At 41.4% G+C, this 24,284-nt stretch overlaps 1 protein-coding gene across 2 annotated transcripts in view; it reads left to right on the forward strand.

Moving 5' to 3' along the window:
* KCTD16 (potassium channel tetramerization domain containing 16) overlaps positions 1–23,920 on the forward strand; it is a 254,534-nt gene extending 230,614 nt beyond the window's left edge. For both annotated transcript variants that reach the window (XM_012748922.3, XM_012748923.3), the window contains exon 3: positions 18,868–23,920. In XM_012748922.3, coding sequence (XP_012604376.1) covers positions 18,868–19,322 — 455 coding nt within the window. In that variant the 3' untranslated portion in view covers positions 19,323–23,920. The remainder of the gene's footprint in view (positions 1–18,867) is intronic.
* Positions 23,921–24,284: the final 364 nt, after the last annotated feature.

Genomic DNA, 24,284 nt, shown 5'->3' on the forward strand with positions numbered 1-24,284 from the left:
CATTTATAGATTTACGTATGTTGAACCATCCCTGCATCCCTGGGATGAAGCCCACTTGGTCGTGGTGGATTATTTTTTTGATAAGTGTCTGGATTCAGTTAGCTAAGATTTTGTTGAAAATTTTTGCATCTATATTAATTAGGGATATTGGTCTGTAGTTTTCTTTTTTTGTTGCATCCTTTCCTGGTTTTGGTATCAGAGTAATATTCGCTTCATAAAAGGTGTCGGGGAGGTTTCTGTTCTTCTCGATGTTGTGGAATAGTTTCTGCAAGATAGGTACTAGTTCTTCTTTGTAAGTATGGTAAAATTCAGGCGTGAAGCCATCTGGACCGGGACTTTTCTTTTTAGGGAGATTTTTAATTGCTGTTTCTATTTCAGCTGTTGAGATTGGTCTGTTCAGGGAATCTATTTCTTCCTGGTTGAGCCTAGGGAGGCTGTGTGTTTCTAGAAATTTGTCCATTTCCTCCACATTTTCTAGTTTGTGTGCATAAAGATTTTTGTAGTATTCATAAATTGTATCTTGTATCTCTTTGGGATCAGTTGTGATATCTCCTTTTTTGTTCCTGATGGAGCTTATTAGAGATTTCTCTTTTCTGCTTTTCGTTAGCTTAGCCAATGGTGTGTCAATTTTGTTTATTTTTTCAAAGAACCAACTTTTTGTTTTATTAATTTCCTGAATAGCTCCCCTGTTTTCAATTTCGTTTAGTTCTGATTTGATCTTGTTGATTTCACTTCTTCTGCTGGGTTTGGGGTTGGTCTGCTCTTCTTTTTCCAGCTCTTTGAGTCATTTCATTAGATTGTCTATTTGTGATCTTCTTGTCTTTTGGTTATAGGCATTTATGCAGATAAACTTTCCTCTCAGAACTGCTTTAGCTGTGTCCCAGAGGAGATGATAACTTGTCTCTCCATTGTCGTTTTCTTCATAGTATTTTTTTATTTCCATCTTGATTTCTTCATTTACGAAGTAATCATTTAGTAGGATGTTGTTTAATTTCCACGTTTTTGTGTAGAAATGTGAGTGTCCGTTAGGGTTGGTTTCTAGTTTTATTCCACTGTTATCTGAGAAGGTACATGGTATGATTTCTATTTTTTTAAATTTCTTGAGATTTTCTTTGTGTCCTAGGATATGGTCAGTCTTAGAGAATGTCCCGTGAGCTGATGAGAAGAACGTATATTCAGTGGATTTGGGGTAGAATGTTTTGTAAATATCAGTCAGACCCAATTGTTCTAGAATTTTGTTTAAGTCCATTATTCCTTTATTAATTTTCTGTTTGGAGGATCTGTCTTGTGGCGTCAGTGGGGTGTTGAAATCTCTGGCGATTATGGAGTTGCTATTAATCCATTTGCTTAGCTCCAGTAAGGTTTGCTTTATGAATCTGGGTGCACCTAAGTTGGGTGCATATATATTTAAAATTGTTATCTCTTCTTGTTTAACTGTGCCCTTCACCATTATATAATGACCCTCTTTGTCTTTCACTACTTTTGTTGCTTTAAAAACTAAATCGTCTGAAATTAGAACTGCCACACCAGCCTTCTTTTGGCTTCTATTTGCTTGGAATATTGATCTCCACCCTTTTATTTTTAGTCTATGCGCATCCTTGCAGGTTAGATGTGTTTCCTGAAGACAGCATATACTTGGCCTGTATTTTCTTATCCATTCAGCCAGCCTATGTCTCTTGAGTGGAGAGTTTAAGCCATTCACATTTATTGAGAGAACTGATAGGTAAGGTAGATTACTGATCATTCTGCTGGGTTGGATGTTGTTGCTATGATTTCTATCTTGAGCCCTTGTAATATCTGGCCTTTAATATCTTTGGGTTTTGGTTGTTTTTATATTCGTGTGTTATTATTATGATGTTCCGTGCGTAACGCTCTTTTAAGTACTTCTTGTAGGGCTTGTCTTGTCTTCGTGAATTCTCTGAGCCTTTGCTTCTCTGAGAATGTTTTTATTTCTCCTTCATATATGAAGCTTAGTTTTGCAGGGAATAATATTCTAGGCTGGGCATTGTTTTGTTTCAAAAGAGTGAGAATGGGGCCCCAGTCTCTCCTTGCTTGTAAAGTCTCATTAGAGAAGTCTGATGTTATTCGAATTGGCTTTCCCTTGTATGTTACTTGCTTCTTTTGTCTTACAGCTCTTAGAAGGGCCTCTTTAGTTGATACTTTGGTAAGTCTGATGACTGCATGTCGTGACGTCTTCCTGTTTGCGTTGAATCTCCCAGGGGTCCTCTGAGCTTCTTGAACTTGTATATCAAGATTTTGAGCAAGGCCTGGGAAATTTTCCTCTATTATATCTTCAAACAGCTTGTCCAACCCTTGAGTGTTGTCTTCTTCCCCTTCTGGTAAGCCTATGACCCTCACATTAGGTTTCTTCACATAATCCCACAGCTCTTGTAGGCTTTGCTCTTTTCTCTTGTTTCTCTGCTCTATTTCTGTGACTGATTTATTTAATTGGAGGGTGTTATCTTCAAGCTCTGAGATTCTTTCTTCTGTTTCATCTACCCTGTTCTTGAGACTTTCCACTGTATTTTGTAGTTCCTTGAATTGATTCTTCATTTCCAGGAGTTCGGTTACACTTTTCTTCATCGTGTCTATTTCTTTTCCCATATCCTGGAGGCTTTTTGTGGTTTCTTTGTGTTGGTTATTGAGTTGTTGTTGCAGCTGGGTGAGTGTTCTTATGATCCACATACGAAATTCCTCTTCTGTCATATTGGTTGCCTGATTTTGGTTGGTGCCGTTTCTAGAGGGCTGGTGCTCCTCTTTGGGGGTTTGTTTTCCGTTTGGTTCTTCATATTTCCTGAGTTCTTTCACTGATTTCTTCCCATGTCGATCAGTTGTTTCATTCCTTAAGTTATTGTTTGGGTATTCACACACCTTGTTTAGTTTCTGAGGCGTTAGGTGATGTCTGTGGGTGAAATTGGACCACTCCCTGTATATTGAGTCAGTGGGTGCCGTGGAAAGGCTGTGCAAGATGCCGTCCCTGTCAGTAGGTGGCGTTTGCTTGGAGGAACAGGCTATGCTGTTGATTTTGTGTACTGTTATCAGCTCTTGTTCTGGGCGGAGCTGGGTTGGGTAAGCCTGCCCTCAGGCAGTTAGCGGGGATCAAAGTTCCGTTCTCTGCTTCCAGGGAAAGCTGTCATGGAGGGGCTGGAATGGTCCCGCTCAGCCAGAAAGTCTGTGTGTGGGGGTGGGGCTGTCTGAGACCCACAGTCTGGAGCAGGCTTCGCTTCTTTCCACCCTCCCCAACTCCGCAGCTACTCTGCTGGGCCTCTGCCAGCAGGCCAGACCACAAGCCACCAGGCCTCCCCGGACTGTGTTGTCGGTGGGGAGGTTCCCTGCACAGGAACGCCACCTGGGTTGGGCGCACGGCTTCCTCCTGGGAGGAGGGTTGCCCTCTAGGATGCCGATCCGCCCCTGGAGGCACACACACCTCAGTAGGCTGTTCAGGTATAACCCTTCTGTGCCCCGGGCAATGCTAGCCCTCGGTGCAGGGGATCTGGTCTGCAGGTCCGACCTCTGGGTCCCAGAGTTCAAACTGTATCCCCACCAGGGAGAGGATTTCTGTTCCCAATTCACCCACAGGGAGCCCAAGCTGGGTCTATGTCTCTCAGCCTCTGAGTGGGCACCGTTCTCCTGGGAACACCGTGCCAGCAGCACCTGGGAGGGCGGGTGGGTAGGGAGCTCACAGTCTGAGTTCCCCTGAGTCAGCTGTAGGGTCCCAAAAGGGAAGGTCCTGTTCCCTGGAGGTGCCTCTGGCTGGTGGCTGTATTGTCTCTCTGGGCAGCCGCGGGTAGGGTCGGCGGAGGGGAGGAGGAGGCAATATGGCGCCTGCCGCGCGGCTCGGGTCTGTGCACACGGAGGTGCCCGGAGGAAGTTGGGAACCTGGTGCCACGTCTGCTACAGGCTCACCACTAGCTGGCGGCGGCGGTCTCTGGGCTGGTGTCCGCAGGTCTCTCCACCCGCTGGGGAGCCCACTAGCAGTCCTGAATGCAGGGGAGGGGAAACAGCAGATCCACCTACCCTTGCCGCTGGTCTCCGGGATGCTCCGGTGGTCTCAGCCTCCAGTTCTCCTCCGCAGCCTCCTCCCGTGGAGTCTCCTGGGGTCTCAGGTACCCCTCCTTCCGGCCCTCGTCCGCTGTATGCTCGTCTTCTTGCTTCTTTCCTCTAATTTCTGCTAGAATCTGTCTTTTCTGCAGAGACACTCTGTCTGGCGGTGTTATTCGTCCGCCATCTTGCTCCACCCCTCCATTCCGCCTTTCTGAGCACACTCGGAATCCATGCAGACTGCAATCCTCACATATGCCATCTTATTCTTACCACAGGTCCTTTGCATCTGCTGTTCCTTTTGCCTGTAATGACTTCTATATGATCTTCACAGGTTGGCTTCTTTTGCATATTAGTCCCAGTTAAAACATCAACTTCCCTGGAGATTGTCATCTGAACGCCCTATCCACTGCCTGTAACCCTCTCACCTCTACTCACTCCACCATATTATCTTGTTTTATTTTCTTTGCAGCCCTCACTACTACCCGAAATTTTATTATCTTTTACTTGCATGTCGTATCTTTATGTTTCTTATTAGAATATAATCTCCCTGTGTACCCATTGCCTAGACAGTGTCTGTCAGAGAGCAATCAAATATTAGTTGATTGCTGAGTGAATGAATGTGAGGAGGATTAAATGAGGTGCAATGAGTGGAAATGGTTTTTTAATCTATTAAGTGTTGTATGAATTCCAGTTGCCATAATTTCTCATCATCTGTTAAGTCATGGCTCTTCTCAAATCTTTGTGAAAGTGAAAGGGACATAATTTTCAGCCAGGAACTCTCTTTTAAAGGGGAACTTATTTTCCAGGAACTTATAACTTACAGTCTAATGAAAGTCAAAATTACCACGAGAGTAGAAGTAAGTTTCTTACAAGAATGTAAGATATCCCGCCTTCATTTTTCTGAGGTCAGTTTTCTGTTCTGCACCATGCTGCTCCACATAATTGTGTGAATGTGTGCATGTCACTCAGAATTATTGAAACAAAGGGATCTTTGTGGAATGACATGAGAAGCATGGAAAAAGTAAATTTCAAATACTGTTTACAAGAAGAGGGACCAGAATTAACCAGCTTCGATGTTCTATAGGCCCACCACGATTTCCAAATGGAATTCATTACCTTCATCCACAGCCCTCACCCCGCCTCTTCTTCTTCCCAGGTTGCCTACTGTAGAGAATGAAAGCACCATGAGCCAGCGGCCCAAGCCAGAAACCTCTGGCAACATCCTTGACAATCCTCTCACCCACAGCTGTACACTCTACCTCCTGAATACTTCTGGAATCTGGCTCCTTCTTTCCATTTTATCAAGACTAATACCCTAGGCTACCATTTCTCTGGCCTAGATTATTTTAACAATCTCCTAACTGGCCCCTGGCCACTTTGTGCTTTCTTACAGCTGTCCATTCTACACACCCCTTCTAAATGCACTAATGTTCTGGTCACCCTCCAGCGGCTTCCCATGTCCCCATTAGCAAGGCCCCTGGGCCCCTTGTGATCTGCCTCTACTTGTCTCTCGCCTGCGCTGCCCCCACCATTGGTCTTCAGCCACCAGTGACCTGCACTCAGCTCCCCAGGGCAGTAGGTTTGCTCTTACTCCTGCCTTGAACACACTACTTTCAATACCTCACACAATCTTTATGGATCTTTTCCCTTAGCCAACTTCTTCTATCTTTTCTAAAACAAGATGCCACTTCCTCCAGGAAGACAGTCAGAACTCCCCCCACTCCCCAAAGTCACGTTGGATGCTCTAGTATTGTAATCTTGAGAATTTTATTTTCCTAGAATATCACTATGGTTCCTATCACTTATTGTCCAAATTCTGCTTGAGAATTGATTCTGCTGTCATGGCCTGTCCCAGCACTCATTATACCTTTATTTCTCCTCTTTTTTCTTCCATTGCTGTTTCCTTCTTCGCTTCCTTTACTGTCTCACATTTGCTCTCTTAGTCCTTATTCTGGTGCTAGTACTTGTATTTGCATTTTTTGTCTCCAGGTTTTCATTGCTCTCCCTTCATGTACTCTCCTCATTTTCCTTTTCTCTATGTCAGTCCAAGAATCACTTTTAGCCACAGCCATCAATAGTATAGTTTCTAAATCAAATGATTTAGTATTTGCCAACTCACAAATCTGAAGAAAATCTTGCGTAACTTTGCAGTTTTTAACTAAAACTGAACTTTACTCCTTCTCTCAGGAATTCTCATTGTGCTTTGAGTCACTGTAGTCCAATGAGAAAGAGAAAACTCTCTGATCAAGATGGGAGAGAAGTAGGGAGAAAAGTATAGCCACTAGAGCTATTCTCTTTTTAGAATCTTTTTCCCATCAGTTTTTCCCAAAGATGGGAAAACCTTTTTCCCATCAATTTTCCAAATGTTAGCAACTAAGCGTATGTTAGCAAGGGTCTAATCATCAATCAGAGATTATATATTTATAAAAGCAGAGATCATCTCTCAATCTAACTTGCTATTGTTACCACAGGGATCATGCTATTTGTGTCCCATCCCCTCTGGTCTGGAAGTTATTGATGCTAATTTACATTGGTGCTATGCCTTTGCTTTTATTGCTCATTGGATACATCTATCAAACCATTGAAAGACTGTTTTAAGTGAATTAACCATGCAGGTAATAGTGGGCTCCATGCTTGAAGGATGTTTCTCCCAATCAAAGGGAATCAGGCAATCTTACGACGTTATATGTTTGTGTGCAATTAATGTAATTTGACAATAACAGGAAAATCATCTATAAAGGGGTAACAGTGAACCACCATTACAATGCACAATTTACTCCCTTTTAGGAATTCTAGTTGCCTTTACAGTCACTCTAGGTCAAATACGTCAATCCTTGCCCCAGACCAAGAGGAAAAGGTTTCCTGTATTAGTGGATTTGTGAATCAGTGGTGTTTTACTAAATATTATCAATCTATGCAAATGGAAGAATTCTTTGGTAGAAAGCCCAGGATGAGAGCCCAAAGTAGATATATTGGTTAAGTAATATGAAGGTCAGTTTTGGGTAGCCTGTCTATTGAAAGAAAAGCAGAAGAAACAAGGGATTATTGATACAGTTATCTTCATCGAATTAGGCTTTTAGATGTTTACACACTGTGATTAATATTAACCTTGCCAATTAATATCAAAAGCAATCAGTTATCTTTTAAAAACCCACTATTCAATGAGCATTGACTATTTTCTGGGCACTGTGATCATGCTCTGGACAAATCATATCATTCAATTCTCATCCTTCTACCAGAGAAGTGTTATTTCCAACGTTTTCCAGCAAAGAAACTGCAAGTGGCTGGCAGAGCTGTGCTGCATTCCTGTTTCTTTGGTTCAAGGCCCAAGCTCTGAACCACTGGGCTCTACTGTCTGCTTCCCTAGGGGAATTCTGGACTCAGACAATGGTGTCTGTGTCAGGGCTCTGTCTCTTAAAGACTGTGGATTAGTTGCTTAACCTTTCTATGCCTTAGTTTGCATTTCTGAAAAATGTGAGTGATGGTGGAGCCTTATTCATGTGGATGTTATAAATCTCAAATGAGCATCTGCAGAAAAGTGCTTAGGACAACACCTGGCATTTAATAAACATTCAATCTTGCCTATTATTATTATTATTATTACATAATATTAATTTAGGCTATGGCTATTTGGGCAAAACCTTTGGTTAGCTTCACCTTTGTCCCATTTTGAAATCCTAATTAAAAGAATAGTAATTAATTAGTGGCCAGTCAGCAGAGATAAATGTTTTGGCAGAGCTGCTAAATTCCTTGAGTGTTTCTATTCCATTATCATCTGATGATAGCCTGGTGAAAATGAAAACGATGCGTACTTTCCATTTCATGGAAAGCGAAAGGACAACTCAATTTCCTTCATCTTCTTTCACTGGGCTTATTTCGGAACTTATAAATGGAATGGTTGGGTCTTTGCCTGATAAGCTCTTGTCAAAAAGGCAGCACTTCACTGGTGTATCATAACACAGCGATGGAAGAAGGCGTTAATCTTGAAGTCAGATCTACCGAAAGTCAAATCCTGTTTTGTCCTTTTACAAGCTTTGTGACCTATGGGAAAATTAATAACGTTTTTGAAATTCAGTTTCCTCACCAATAAAACAGGGATATTTATCTCAAATCGGTGGTTCTCAACTGGAGGTGATTTTACCCCTCATCGTACATTTGGCAGTATCTGTAGATATTAGTATTTGCTTTCCCTGGGGGAGGTTCTACTGGCAATGAGTAGATGGAGGCCAGGCATGCCACCACACATCCTGCAATGCACAGGACAGCCTGCAATGCACAGGACAGCCTACAATGCACAGGACAGCCTGCAATGCACAGGACAGGCTGCAATGCACAGGACAGCCTACAATGCACAGGACAGCCTGCAATGCACAGGACAGCCTGCAATGCACAGGACAGCCTGCAATGCACAGGACAGCCTGCAATGCACAGGACAGCCTGCAGTGCACAGGACAGCCCCACAAGAAATTATTCAGCCTAAATGTCAGTAGTGCCAAGATTAAGACACCCTGGCTTAGTGTTATTAGAAGAAAATTAAATTGTTGTAAAGCACTTAGTATCACACGTGGCACTTGGTAGAATGCTCATTGTTCATCAGTTTGTTTTCGTTTTTTGTTATGTTTGTTTTTTTAATACTGCCATTTGCCAGGCATTGCTCACTAATGTGAGTTTGCGGGCTTCCTCCTCTGTCTGCCTCAAGCATTGTGATAAACTAATTCACACTGACATGTCTGAGATTTATTCTTCTGCCAAGGATATATGCTGTTGAAAGGAAGGCCTTTTAGATGTTAATTATGAGTAAATCTCTGTGATGGAATGGCCGCTTCTCTGGCACATAGAGGGTAAGAATTAGGCATTGTAATTCCTATTTCCACCTCCCTTCACTGGTTGTGAGGATTCCATAAGATGACACAAGTAACATGTCTGGCATAGGATAGGAGCTCAATAAACACAGGTCAGTGTTATTACATAACCCCCAGCCCCCTGGGCATCAGACATGTGGTCATATTGCAGGAATCGTCTTTCTCCAAACTACTCTGTCCTGTGTTCATTTTCATTGCACTCAACAATGGAATCTTCCTGAGAGATTTTTCTTTCTTTTCCCCATAATAGACTGTTCAGATATGAAGTCCTCTGCAGCTGGCTTTGATTTATCTACCTTCTGCCCATGTTGCTCCACACCTTCCCACTTGGGTCCCTGGCATGGTCCCAAACAGCGATCTGGCCAGGAACCAGGGTCTGATACTGTTATACCCATTTCCCTCTCTAGGCTGTGGTTGCTCACTGTAAGTAAAATAGGGTCTCTTCTGAGTGTCACACTCTGCGATTCTGTTTGCAAACCACTCCTGTGGTCACCTAGGCCTGCCAACAGAGAGCCTCTGTCTTCATTAGTGTCCTGGTTGGCCACCTCATGGCCACACTTCTCATGCATTTAAAGTTTTCTGGTCAGCCCTGATTCCCTCCCAAGTAGTTTATGACTTATACATGTTTTAAGATAGTTCTTCCATTTCATCCATGTTTCTCATAAAATTCTCATAGGGTTCCCCAGCTCTTGAACAATTGCTATGAGTCCATTTGACTTTTTTAACCAGGAGGATCAATAGAAGTTTAGGTTTGTATTTGCCAATAAACTATAGATCATTGTTGTTGTTTCCCCCCTCCCCCTTTTGACAATGTATCCCATACTGGTTTGTTGTTGAATATGCATTAAGCACCATTAGCAAATATTATGTCTTGCTTAATGAGCAAAAAGCTTCCTTCATGAGCTAATTAAGTGCATACTTGAAACACTGCCGATTGCTATCAAGGCTGCCCCGGTAGGACTGAACGATGGCGGAGGGGAGGGGAATACTGCACACATCAGGAAGAGTACCAGTGACACTTGACTCTCCATCAGGTCATTTCCGGTTGTTTCCAATGGGCAGGGGGAAAGGAACTTAAATTTCATATATAAACATGAAGACAAAAGACCTAAAAAAGCTTGGATTTTTAAGTGGTTCAATTAGTTGATTGCTTTTAGAAGTTACTGAAAGGCTGGAATCCATGGGACAGGCATGTCTTAAAGTCAGTACTTAACTACTTCATCCTGTTACTACTTTTAAATATCTCCCGCAGAGGATTTTCATGATGTTGGAGACCATGTCCACAAAGAAAAGCAGAGCTTTGTATTAATGAGTGTGATGTGCACCAACTGGGGGATGGACACGCTTGAAGCTCTGACTTGAGGGGGAAAGGGGGGCAAGGGCAATATATGTAACCTTAACATTTGTATCCCCATTATATGCTGAAAAAAATAATAAATAAATAAATAAAAAGGATCTTGCCACTTGTCAGTCTTACAACTTTGGATCAGACAGTTAACCAATCTCAGATACAATTTCCTCTTCCATGAAAAGAAAAGAATAGCATCCATCCGATTAGATTATGGTGAAGATTAAGTTATGTGAAGTGCTGAGCACAATGGCAGGTACTTAGGGCATTCTCAATAGATGATACCTATTATTATTATTATTATGCTAAGTTTCTGGGTTTAGTGGGATAGCTGTTATCTTATTCACCATTGGAATCACTGTGCACAACAGGTAGCAAAAGAGACTTAGTATGTCTCTTCAGGGGGTTAGTCAAATATTTGGGGACTAGCGTAGCAAAAGGGTTAATATTCCAGAGAAGAAACAAGTCATCTATAAAGTGCCTACCCCCTAAAGCTCTGATCAACATTAGTGCTAGAATTGCACAGGTGCTTTGAGGATGAAAAGGTCAAATTAAACAGATATTAAGTGTGCTTATATGAATGCGACGTAGTGTTCAAGATTCTGATTATAACACAAAATTAATTCTCAGTAGATTAAGCAAAAACAAAATTTCTAGGCTTATAAAATTATAAACCTAGGGGAAGGGGGGCCCACTTTAGATACTGCTAGATGTAGGTCTCTGTCTCTTCACTGTTGCTCAGCTTTGGCTTTTTCACTGGGCTTCTCACTGAATGAGTGTCCTCTCCAAGTGGCTTGGAAGATCGCCACTGGACTCACGTGCAACTAGCACAGCAACCTCCCACGTCCTAGAGCAAGTAGGACTCATATATCCCAGCAGAACAGCCCTAGTGAGCACTCACATGCACCCAGCTCGGGTCACGTGCCCATGCCTGCATCCCCCACTATGGCCAGGAAGTGGGGAGGAGTCTGCTCAAACGTGGGCCTTGTGTCCCACCCTGCAGCCAGGCCGCACTGTGGTTGACAGTCCCTTCAGGTCACTGTGGAATAAGGAAGGAGCAGTTCCCTGAAGAAAAAGAAAGGCACTTTTACTGGATGAAGAGGACAAACTCTACAGGTATTATATATATGTATACGCATACATTCCAGGGTAAGGGACAAAAGGTGCCTAGATATTAATGGAAAGGAATTATAGGCTGTAGTTTATGAAAAGTTGGTGAAGAAAAATAAAAAAAGGAGTTGCTAGGATGAGTAGGACAAGGCAGAAAAAAGGGAGTCAGGGGAGCTGCAGAACTTGAAGTAGGCGCATAGCTCTTTGGGGTAGCAGTAATCAAGTTTGACCTTAGCTGAAAAAAAGCTGAGGCTGACAAGAGGAAATAAAATGAGGAAGAAAGCAATAGGAGAGCAAAGAGGACTTGGGGAATAGAACACATGTGTCATCAAGGAACCCTTGAAAGAGCAAGGCAGTAAACCAGAGAGTCAAAATTCTGGTTTGCTTGCTTTACAGCAACATTGCATTGCTCTATAACCTAACAGGTAAGAAACCTGAGCAGGGGGAATAGGCCTGAGCAATAGCTAATAGAAAAATTATGCAAATAGCGACTGTGGGTTAAATGGTTAAGAAATTTTTACTTAAGTTGTATAATGCTTTTAAGGAATTTTGTATTGATAAATCACTGAGTGGTGATCATTTCACACACACACACACACACACACACACACACACACACACACACACTTTAAAAATCCTGAATAGGCCTGTGGATTTTGCCGTTATCTCTGTCAGTCAGCATGTCTTTGTCACATCAGTATTAACTATCTAGTGATATGCCTAAATATTTTCCATTCTAATGACTTCAACAGATCAGAATTTTCAATCCTTTTTCTTTTTTGAGGTGGAGGGGATGAGGTGGGAAGTTTACTCTCTTCCCCAGATATACACACACTCTAAATTACACTTTACTTTATATATATACCAGCAGCGTCCTCAACCATTCCTTTAACATGCAGATATTCACGGAGCACCTAGTACTACGTACCATGGCTCCTTGACCTGTGCGTGCCCTGGGGTGTGCACTGGAATTCAAAAGGAAACAAGCACGTCCCTTGCATTCTGCTATGGAAAACAGACGTTAAAGAAATAAACCAGGAAACACACCCATAATTACGGTGTCGTGAAAGCAATGGGCAGGAGGTAGGGGGTAAGATGGGTAAGGCCACTCTGAGAAAGTGAAATTTAAGCCAAGTTCTTGAGGGTGAGAAAGAGTTCAACAGGTGGGAGGTAGAAGGATAAGTGTTGCAGGCAGAGGAAAACAAATACAAAACCCTGAGGCATGAAAAAGGACAGTGACTCAGGAACCCAGAGGAGGTGAGGATTTTCTTTTATTTTCTCAGCTCCTAATTCCTCCATAGGAGCACATGTTCCAGCAGGTCAGGAGTGCCTTTGTTTGTTTGTTTGTTTGCATCCCTCGCAGAGTCAGTGTGCTGGTTATGAAGGTGTTGTCTTCAGCTCCAAACCCACCCCTCTGTACTCTGCCCCTGGGGCTGCAAACACACCTCTCTTTTTTTCTGCTGGCTTCCTGTTGCAATCTATCAGTAGGGGTGCTAGACGAAGGCTGTAAGACTTGATGAGGAGGACTCCTTGCTTGCCTGTTGCTCCTAGTAGCATCAACCCAGCTTTTATTACCCCAAAGGCAGTTAGTTCCAGTTTCTTTTTCCTTTTTTTTTTTTTTTTGTAATCCTCAGAGCCAGGCTCCTTCAGAGATGCTAGCACCAGCAGCAGGGCAGCATGCCTTCCTCAGATGTCTGAGTCCCTCTGCCCAGCATACCTCTTCTAAGCTTTTAACTCCCAATAACTGCATCCTCTTTCATTTGTTTCCCCAGATTTAAGGGTGGTAGCTGCATCCTGTAGTCATCTTTGTCTCTTCAGTGTCACCTTTTTTTTGCATTTTCACTCCTCCATTATCTGTCTAAACAATTACTTCTGTGAAATTCTCCCCGTTAAGATAACCAGGGGGGTGCCTGTTCTCCCAACTGGCTCTGACTGATGCACGGATGGTTTAACCGTCTGCTCTTGCCCACACTCACCACCTGCTAATGAGGAGTCGCAGCTGGCCCGGGGCAAGGCCAAATGTCCACGAGTGAAAAAGGTCAACCACAAGCAAGAACTGATGACTGTTACGTTTGAAGATGCATTTTTCTCAGAAGCTCGCACAGCCTGCCTATTCCCAATCTCCACCATACAATATCTTTTCCAGGGTGAGCAGAATTATAAAAACATCAATTTGGCCATTATTGGCTTGTCAACTGTGATACCAAGAAAGTCTTTCAGCAGCTTCGATAAATTAAATCTGGCCACCCAGCTCCCAGACTGGCAGGCTCCTACATCATTGACAGAAAAGACAGCGGAAAGCCGTTTCCCCAGCTGTTGCTGTAAATGATGTGCATTGTGCTCACAGCCATTAGCAGGTGGAGAATTTGAAGTGTGGGTAGATTGCAGAGCTGCCTCTTTTAAAAAATGCATAAGCACTTTGTGAGTTTGCTAAGTCATGTTTCACTCAGCTCCGTTTGAATTTTTCATAGGGGAGACATATTCTGTAATCTTTCCTGTTTTACTTCTTCTTTATCAGTAAGAACTACCACAGTTAGGGAGGTACTGGAAGGGGGCCAGGTGCAATCATACAATTTGCTTGATTGGTCCTCAGTTTTTCCACGTTGCAAAATGCTTGAAGATTTTGGTGCTTTAAGAACTTGGGACAACTGAGTTTCCTGCCCCTCCCCATTTAATCCAAAAATACAAATTCTTCCCTTTTCTGGATTTCTGGATTTAAGTTTACTTGATATGTTTTAAAGCAAATATTTACCCCGAAGGACTCATCCATTTGTGAAATTTTAAGCACTACCCTATAAAGACTCATTCCTTCCAAAAACATCCTGTGCTCACACACTATGTGCCAGACACAGTATATATTTTTTACTTGCCATTTCTATACCAGATGAGACACTACTAAGTACTTGGTATACATTTTCCTAATTCATCCAGCTACAGCATCAATGTCCTTCCTAATATGATATTTCAGCCATTTAAGAGTTAGTTACGTAGTATATTGGTGGAGACATAACAATCTTATATATCATGCTTCTGATTTGTTGTGTTTATGCAGGATGATGGCTGGCTTATCGTAGAACAAATATGTGTGAATATAAGGAATGTTTGCTGTGTGCCACAAACCATGAAATTTACATTATGCCATTAATTATCACATTTAATTTTCTTACAAGCCTTGTGAAGAAAATATTATTAAGTAGCTTTATTTTGCAGATGAGGAGACCAAAGCTCAGAGAGGTCCCACAGATGACAAATTGTGGGGCCTGACTCTGGAGCCTGAGGTCTGCTCTGCCATGTTATCAACTCAATACAATTCAATGTATGTGTTTGGCTCATTCATTTATTCATCAAACATTTTTCAAACCTCTATTAAAGTGCCAGGCACCCAAAACAATGTAATGTGCAATAAATTCAGCAGTGGGTTTTTCTGAGAAATAAGGTAGAGCTATTAGGTTCTTTGACTAGCAACTAGTTAATAACCCCTCCCCAAAAAGCAATAGATTTTTCTGTTTTTTTTTTTTATATCAATACATCTGACTTTGTTTTTTTTTTTTTTTGGAATGAAATGGTTTGCTTCCCACATCTGGCTAATCAATCGTAACTTATGTTCTCGCCAAATGGAGAGAATTATTCCAGCCAGTATTGAAATCTCAGCAAATTGGGAGCGAAAGTATGCTGCAATTTGAAGTATAAAGGTATTTATAGGATCGTTATTTGCTGTAATTGGGGGGATTCTGGAGTACTTTGAGTTACAGAACTGCCCTTTCGTAGATATTTCTATACTTTCCAGGATTTAGGAGTGCATCACATTGGGAACGCAAAAGCAAAAGGGGTCTGGAGCTTACACGTGCCACTTCTATGTTCTGATTTAAAACCTCTTTGCTTGTGGTTAAGTTGTTGGGAAGAGGTAGTCAGGCAGACAAAGCTTCCGAAAAAGAAATAGGGTGGTTATCTTGTCACGTTTGCTTATGTTTCAGATTTCACAATGACTCTTCATACAGCACCCCTGCTGGACACTCTTAGTCCAAATCTTTTTCTTTGATTTCAATATGATATGTAAATTCCAGAAGCCCTCTTATGAGTTTTGTTGCCAAAATACTAAAACATTCAAATATTCTCCTAAAATCTTAACACATGTGGTAGTAGGACAGGCTACACTAAAACTAAGTTGTTCAATTTCCTTTAACAGTGATAGTGCCTAGAATAAGTAGAAAGCAATACGTGTATTCGTCTGGAAGCTGGAGGATCCCAGCTGACATTTAAATACATGATCATCCCGGCAGTTCAGGGAGGAAATAGCTGCACCAGGGCCAGGTTCCTGGCTTGCCACACGGGGAGGGCTTTGTGCAGTTGAATAAACAGAGATCTCTCACGTGATAGCATGATGGCTTTTAGAGAAGGATGAAGTTTCCTTCTGAAGTCCATTGAATGGAATTACTTTACTATGAGGAAGGCAACTCTCAGGCAGAAAGACACAGGGCTTGCTTTTCTACTGGTTCAGCAGGGTTCATGGTCAAAATATTTTGTCATCTTGCTTTAAGGTAACAGGCAGGTATATCTCAGCGTGTATTTCTTTTCCTTTCCCTCTCTTTCTTCCCCTTTTCCTCTTTCGTTTTATGTAAGCTAAATTCAGTCTACTTTTTAATTACATTAAAATTTTTAATTGACAAATAATAACTGTACATATTCATGGGTTGCGCAGTGATGTTTTGATACATATAAAGTATAATGACCAGATTAGGGTAATTATTCATAGTATATCCATCATCTCAAGTGTTTATCATTTCTTTGGGTTGGGAACGTTCAATTTCTGAACTTACTAAAAAAGATCAAACCAGATCAGCTCTGGTTTGATGTGATTACTTTTCTGTAGCCGAATTCATTGCAACCACTTCTCAGTTGAGTCATATTAGCGCAGGGTTTGCCAAGTTTTGGGAGGCAGAAGCAGATTCTGCCTACTGAAGGTGAAAAACGATCTCCTCCAAATCCGTGCTGGCAGACAGAAGCCGTTTTCCATTGCTCATAGGTTCGGTCACCAGCTGGTACATGCTGAACAGTTTCTCTGTTGCATGGAAGATATTTATTTGTAATAGCCTGAGATAACTAGAACATTACTGCTATTGTGACTCCTTTTGGCTAATTGGATTGTTGCATTTAATTTAATGGCTATATAAATACAATGATTACTCAGTCACATTTTAGGAATTGGCATAAGTTAGAGATGCTTCTGGAGTTGTGATCTGCAGGAATTTTTTTTTTTTTTTACTCCCTCTGGAAATAATTATATTAAGATGAGTTGCTATAAACGTTAAATCATTTAATATGAAAAGCAGTGGTCTACAACCTTTTTGCCACCAGGGAGTGGTTTCATAGAAGACAGTTTTTCCATGGGTTGGGGAAAGGGATGGTTTGGGGATGAGTCAAATGTGTCAACATTTATTGTGCACCTTATTACTATCATTACTAAACTGTTAACCTCTCTGCTAATGATAATCTGTATTTGCAGCCTCTCCCCACTGCTAGCATCACTTCAGCTCCACCTCAGATCATCAGGCATTAGATTCTCTTAAGGAGTATGCAACCTAGATCCCTCGCATGTGCAGTTCACAGTAGGGTTTGCGCTCCTTTGAGAGTTTACTGCCTGGTGATCTGGCAGGAGGCGGAGCTCAGGCGGGGATGTGAGCAATGGGGAGCGGCTGTAAATACAGATGAAGCTTAGCTCAACCGCCCGTCACTCAGCTCCTACTGTATGGCCTGGTTGCTAACAAGCCGCAGAATAGTACCCATCTGAGGTCCAGGGTCTGGGGATTGCAGATATAAAGGACAGGCATTATACAAGAAGATGGGACATAACTTTCCTAATAGTTCCCATTCTAAGCTTCCTTTATTTCGACCATATTAGAAATGGCAACAAAGTGGGATCCTGTTATAATGTGCCCTATTATTTATGAAAGTAAGATATTGTATAAATTAAAACTGAATCTTCTTTAAAACATATAAAGATACTACATTATCCTTATCCTTGATATCAGTATCATACAAAGGAATTTGTTTCCTTCATCTTTTGTGGCTTAAGTGCAAAGAACTATATGAAGTGCCCAGCACATTACATATAATCAGTAAATAGTATTAAGTTTGTGACTCCAGGAAGACTGAGGCTGTTCAGAGGGTGAGAGGTTGAGTACAGTGACTTAGGTTTAGGAAGTTGCTTTGTGCCGTGATTGTGGCTTTTTCGAGTTCATGGATCTACCAACTGTGTACCTGAAAAATTTCTCTGCCTCTGAATTGCTGACTGTAGTATTAAGAGACAAGACTCAGGGGAATGGGAGGAGAGGGACTCACAATGGCTTAACAATAAAAGGGAACTTAGTGTATCATATAACTGAAAAGCCCACTGACAACACAAGTTTCAGCCATGGCTGGATCCACGTACATAAAAGTTATTATCAGGATACAGTCTTTTGTTGAATTTCTACATTGTTCCCAGGCCATTTGCTGGGATTACAATGGATACTTCACTATGCACTCACTAAGGAGCTCATAGTCTAGTAGATGACATGCATAAAGTAAAAAAGATTTATAGTATGATGTGATATGTACATAATAGATGTACTTACAAATTATAACCATAACTCAGAGTGGGGGAAAAGCAAATTCTTCTGAGGAGAGGTAAACAGGAACTTCAGAAGTTAAAGCTTGAACATTGTTTCGAAGTAGAAGCAGGGATTTTACTGACAAGGAAATTGTATAAAATGGTTAATTGCCATGGTTATGGCATTTGGGAGATATATATTCAAATCCCTTCTCTGCCACCTCCCAGTTGCACAAATGGTGACAAGTTTCCTAAACCCTGGAGGAGTCTTAGTTTCCTTGTATGGAAGCCGAAGATGGAACAAATGAGTTTGTAGAATTATCATGAGGCCCATCAAGATGATAGGTGCATAGAAGTCAGGTGGGGGCATGCACAGAGTCAGTCCTTCTTTGCCGATCACTGTCATTCCACGCTGATAGCACCCCCTATAGTGTTGAGTGCTCTCACTTGGAGCTTTGGTTCAACATCAGCCATGGGAAATTGGCTAGCATTTACTGAGTGCTTACTGTGTGTCTCCTACGACATTAAGAATTTCACTTGACTTATCTAAATCCTCCCTGTAACTCTAGGTTGTAGGAAATTATCCTCATCCCACAGATGAGGAAACCGAAGCTTTGAAAATGTAAGGGACCCGCCAAAGTAACAAGTTTAATAAATGGTGTAGCTGGGTCTTCCTGACTCCAGTGCTTAAGCATTATACTATATTTATTTTTACACAACATACCATTATTCATTTCCTCCCTTCAGTGGACTTGGCTTTGGGCTGCTCATTTTGCAGCCCAAGCTGCGTGCCACCCCGCTTCTTCTAAAAGCATTGTTCTGTGATGCTTGTTTGTGCGTGTGCAAGTGCTGTGTTGCTGCTCCACGCTGAGCCGGCTGGCATTAACCCCTTGGATGCTGTGCTTCCGTTGCAGGTGAGCCTTCCAGGTGGTCATCCTCACACTGTGATTGCTGCTGCAAGAACGGCAAGGGTGACAAAGAAGGGGAGAGCGGCACGTCCTGCAATGACCTCTCCACCTCCAGCTGCGACAGCCAGTCTGAGGCCAGCTCTCCCCAGGAGACGGTCATCTGTGGGCCTGTGACGCGTCAGACCAACATCCAGACTCTGGACCGCCCCATCAAGAAGGGCCCGGTCCAGCTGATCCAACAGTCAGAGATGAGGCGGAAAAGCGATCTGCTCCGGACTCTGACTTCCGGCTCCAGGGAGTCAAACATGAGCAGTAAAAAAAAAGCTGTTAAAGAAAAGCTCTCCATTGAGGAAGAGCTGGAGAAGTGCATCCAGGATTTCCTAAAGATCAAAATCCCAGATCGCTTCCCTGAGAGAAAACATCCTTGGCAGTCTGAACTTTTACGGAAGTATCATCTATAGGGGAGGGCTGGGGGGTGGGAAAAGAAAAAAAAATATCAGTCACCATTTTGAAATAAACCTCCTAAAGAATTCATATTTTAAAGGGAAAAAAAAATCACAACTAACGATAACATATTTGTTAGAACACAATAGTCCATTGATACACTACTGCCTACTTTACCTAGTTCACCTTAACATGTAAATCCACAGGGTAGATCTCTTTCTAGATGTGGAAATACAAGAAAATCTTTTTTTGTCGTGTGTTTGTTTGTTAACTTGGTCCCATGTGCTAAATATCTTATATAAAGCGAAAGCCGGCTACACCGGAGTAGCCGAGAGGCCTTGGGTGTCATTTATCCCAAACTGGGTTTTTTTTTCCCTCTCCTCTTCTACCTCCCTCCTTTGAAAGAGGATAATGGTAGATGGTAGAAAGAGATTTGGCCCAATGGCATAGGTTTGGAATTTTTTTTTAATTTTGCTTTTTCTTTTGGTTCATTGGGTAAGTGAGGGGGAGGGAATGGCAGATTTATATGACTTTTCATTCAAATGTATATGTGCCAGTTTATACTGACTCTGTATGCATGAGTATTTGTGCAGCACAAGCACAACTGAGTATGTACATACACACGACGCACATGACGCCAGGGCCTGGGCATCCCAAGGGCTGTGCACCTGCTTCTGGCCGCTCCCTCTCAGAGCACTTCCGACAAACGAGCCTCTGCCTCTTTCTTAACACTCCCCTGGGAAGCCTTTCCAGCCTCTCCATAACATCTTTCTAACATTCAGTGACCCTCATCATCAACTAATTGTCTTCCTTATTTCAAAATTAACACCCCCAGGCTCCATGTGACTGCTTTGCTCTTTCTGTGCATTAGGAGAGGGTGCGCACATAGAACCAGTCGAATGTTCTTGGTCTTTAAAAAAAAGTTCATATCCACCAGAATGCCCACGGAGTGACCCTACCTTTTCAGCCTTTTCTACCCTGAACTGAATTTTTGCAATCCTCTCAATGTTCTCGGAGTTCTTACTGCCCACATTTTAATGATGTGGCCTTTCCACATAATCCACATTAAGATCCCCGTATTCCGGAGTAGTTGTGGAAATAAGAACAACACACAGTACTTGAATAAGGGTCCAGCATTTTTTGTTTTGTTTTGTTTTGTTTTAGAGGAAATTGTATTCCACACACCTCCTAATGATGTCTCATAACAATTTTAAATTGCAATGCTATATTGTTACTTGCTTCTAGCCAGTTGTGTCTGCTTTTGGCATTCTGCGATTTGGCTGTGTCCATACTAGGAATTATAGCTGTGTCATTGTTATGATGGCTGTAACAACCTAGGTAACTGGCGTTCCAAAGTTAAGGTTTTGGCTTTCTAAATTATCTCTTTTGATTATATATTGGACCTGTATAGACACAGTCAAAAAAAAAAAATCTGTTAATAGCCATCTATCCATGTGACTCTGTATTCTTTAATTGTACCAATAGCTCTTTCATAGACTTGTGCTAAATGAAGGTTAAAAGACCAGTTTTTTATTTTCAGCATTCCTCATGCATTTCAGTGGTAACTAAAAAAAATAATTTGTCAATTATTAATTGTGTGCCAAGCACTTCTAATTTTTTATTTGTGTGTGTGTGTGTGTGTGCGTGTGTGTATGTGTATCCCAGGTAATAAAGGCAACTGGATGATGTCTGTAGGAGGAAAAGATAATGCCGGATTTCTTCCTTTTGAAATCTTTTACTGATGCATATTTATCATGTAAGAGGTGTTGTCTTGATTTCTGTTACTATTGCCCATTAGTATATGAATATCTTTCTGAATTTTTATATTTCTTGCCTTCACATGCAAATGAAAGGCTTAGCCTATGTTTTCTTGTCCTGAAGGTTTGAATGAAGTTTAAAATTTTACACAAGTGAAAAAGAAAATCTCTTTGGGGAGTTGAGTTGTCAAGAGACTTATAATTTATGAATTTAAGTGATATCCTTTTCTGTATTAATATATTAGTGGATATTCGATCTTAACTACAACATAGGTTTGTTTATAAAGCCTACCGATATGTTTTCATTCTTTTCAATGTTTCTTGATAGTGCATCAAAACACCATCATCCTAATGGTAGAAGACCCTGCAAAGAATCACAGAGCTTAATGGGTCAAGGAGAAGTTGAATTTGGGGAAAATATCTTCAAACTCACTTTGGTCAAATAACTATTGTGGTCCCTCTGAAAGTGCTGTGAAAGAGTTTAGGATCTAACTAAAACAGCCAAAGTTCCATCTTCCTTAAATTTCAGACCTGACTGTAATGGTATCAAGATAGAGAGACATCTAAGTAAGAACTGGAGAATTGAGTTGGCAGTCAATGCAATAAATACTTCTACTCCATACTTTAAACAGGAAATTAAACACTGCAAAAAAAAAAAAAAGTGTTCATGACACTATTCCTTCAGCACCTGACCTGTCATGAAATTTTTCTGCTCAGGTATTCTTTATGCCCCTAGTGAATGAAACTAGGAGTAGGAAATCTGTTTAAAACAACCACTGCAATAACAAGAGCTTTTTTATTCTGGCCCATCCCTAAGCTGGCACCCACCTCATGGTGAAAAGTCCAAATAGCTAAGACAATAACATGCTGTTCGTTTGTGTGGTGTGGTATAGAGACAGATATAGACCTGCTCAGTCAAAGACTCTATGGAGCCATCAGGCGCATGGAAATCTTCAGTCCTAGTTTGAATGGAGTTATCAGGTGAGGTCCAGGTGGCCTGCAAGGTTGGAAATGAGGGCTGGGTACGTGAGTTACAGGATTAGATGCTCGAGTAGCCTTGGAAGTCACTGTGAATCAGGCCTCTTTCCCTGAAGTTAACATAGATTTTAGAATTTTTAGTTCAATTCTGAACAGAAAAATATATGTGATTTGCTTCTTGAGAATTGCTTATGACAGGGGCTATACTCTGCTGTTATAAAGGAACGAATAGCATCAGATGGGGCAAATGAATGGGGGGTCACATATAGATTCCCAACTTAGATTGCCTCCTGGGAAATCATGCAGTGCTAAAATCCAGTGAGGTTGGGGAGATCATTCCCTAAGGATGTGTGGGTCTCTTGAAGTCAGAAACATATTTATAGAGACCTACTATCAGAAAGAGGAAGTGATCCGTGCCCAGCAGGAAAAGAGGAAGACAGGAACATAAAACTTCTAGATCATATGGTAGTGCACTCTTCTTCCCTCCGCTAAGAAAAATTGCACTGAGATGTGGTCATAAAAACAACAAAGTGAAGTGGCTTCCAAAATATGCAGTGATATTATCCCTTGTAATTATTGCACAGTTATCTTACTGGAAATGCATGCATGGTGAATTAAAATAAAAGGGGAAAATGCACAAATCATACGCATTTCCTTTGCTCTTTATTCCTGCACAGTTATGTCTGTCTCAACCACTTCTCTTTGGGGTGACACATTTATTAAAGGGAGCTGACATGGACTTTTTCACTTTTTAATTAGCCTTGTGTGATTCAGAGGAAGCTTTATCCATAGGCACAGGTGTGTTGTTCATTCTGGGCCCTCTTCATTACCACTGCTTGTGTGTCTGGATTACTTTTGCATCCCTGGGTTTTAGATTCTTCTCAGAGTATCCTTTGTGCCAAGTAGAACATTCTCCAGTTAGAAAAAGAAAAGGCATGTATTGTGTTTTACAAAATTACTTGACACTGGCTCCCAGAATGGAAGCCAAACTTAGATTCTCATACATTTTCCTTTGCTGCAAATTTCAAGCTTCCAGCTTTCTATCTACTACAGTGTAGATTTGAGTTATTTGAATGGTGGTATTTTCTGCCAATAGATACCATGCTGTGGAATTTGACTAACCTTGGTCTTCTGGATGATCTTTACTAGAATTAATAAGATTGTTCTGTGAACTTTTAGGAGGAATTCTTTGTCATCTCCACTTGACATAGCAATTTTCAAAGGAAAAAATGAAGAAAGTTTATTTTTTTTCTCCCTGGTGACTCTGTGGCAGATAAATGTTTTTGCCAATTTGCATGCTGGGTTATAGGTTTAGCATGGGCCATTTCTCTCTTTAATGTCTTGGTATTGTTGTTGTCTTGTGATCTTCATGGCCCAGTGTTCCAATTTATTTATTTTCTTTTATATTGTCAAAATAACACACTAGAGAAAGAGTCAGAGTGAGCATTCTGCATTCTGAGTTACAATGGAGTTAGATGTCATTTGTACAAGACTATAGAATGATTAATATCTGCAGAGAAATTAGACCAAATGAAACCTGCTGGAATAGGTTTGATTTATATTGCTTTCATCATTCTGGTTTTAGATGAAATGGTTATTGCTCTCCACCCCTGCTGAAAGAATAGTCTTAAACTTTAATAGTCACAGACTTGTGATACAAACACAGAGCTTATTTGTTTGAAATGTCTCTTTTCCTTATCTTGTTGTATACATTGGAATAGAGATTGTTTTCCCAGTGACCTCCATTGCAAACTTTTTAGCAGCATTTCTTAATACTCATTAGGCACACAAATCATTTGCAGCACTGGTGTATGTGAAAATGCAGATTCCTTCACCCAAACGTCAAAGAGTCTGATTCAGAAACTTGAAGGAGGGCCAAGAAATCTGCATTTTGAGCTAGCATCTTTAATGATTTTGGTGAGGATTATCTGTAGACCTTACTTCGAGAAACTCTGCTGTTTAGGGAGTATGAGTCAACGTTTCCTTTGCTTCCTAAAAGCTCTTCCTCATTTCCTCTTGCTTTCTTCCCACTACAAATAAGTAAAAGCATGAATTATTCATTATCTTAAGAGAAAAGGCCCAAAGAAGAACATCCTAGGACTAGGGCATAGTAGATTTTCAGAATCCTTTTGCCATTTCATCTGTCTGTCAACCATAACCCCTCCCCCATCCCATATTGTGTGTGTGTGTATGTTGCCAGACTGAAAGCCTGCATCATTGTAGATGAATCTCTGGGTAGATGGG

This window comes from Microcebus murinus, chromosome 21, assembly GCF_040939455.1.
Source record: "Microcebus murinus isolate Inina chromosome 21, M.murinus_Inina_mat1.0, whole genome shotgun sequence".
Classification (NCBI taxonomy): domain Eukaryota; kingdom Metazoa; phylum Chordata; class Mammalia; order Primates; family Cheirogaleidae; genus Microcebus; species Microcebus murinus.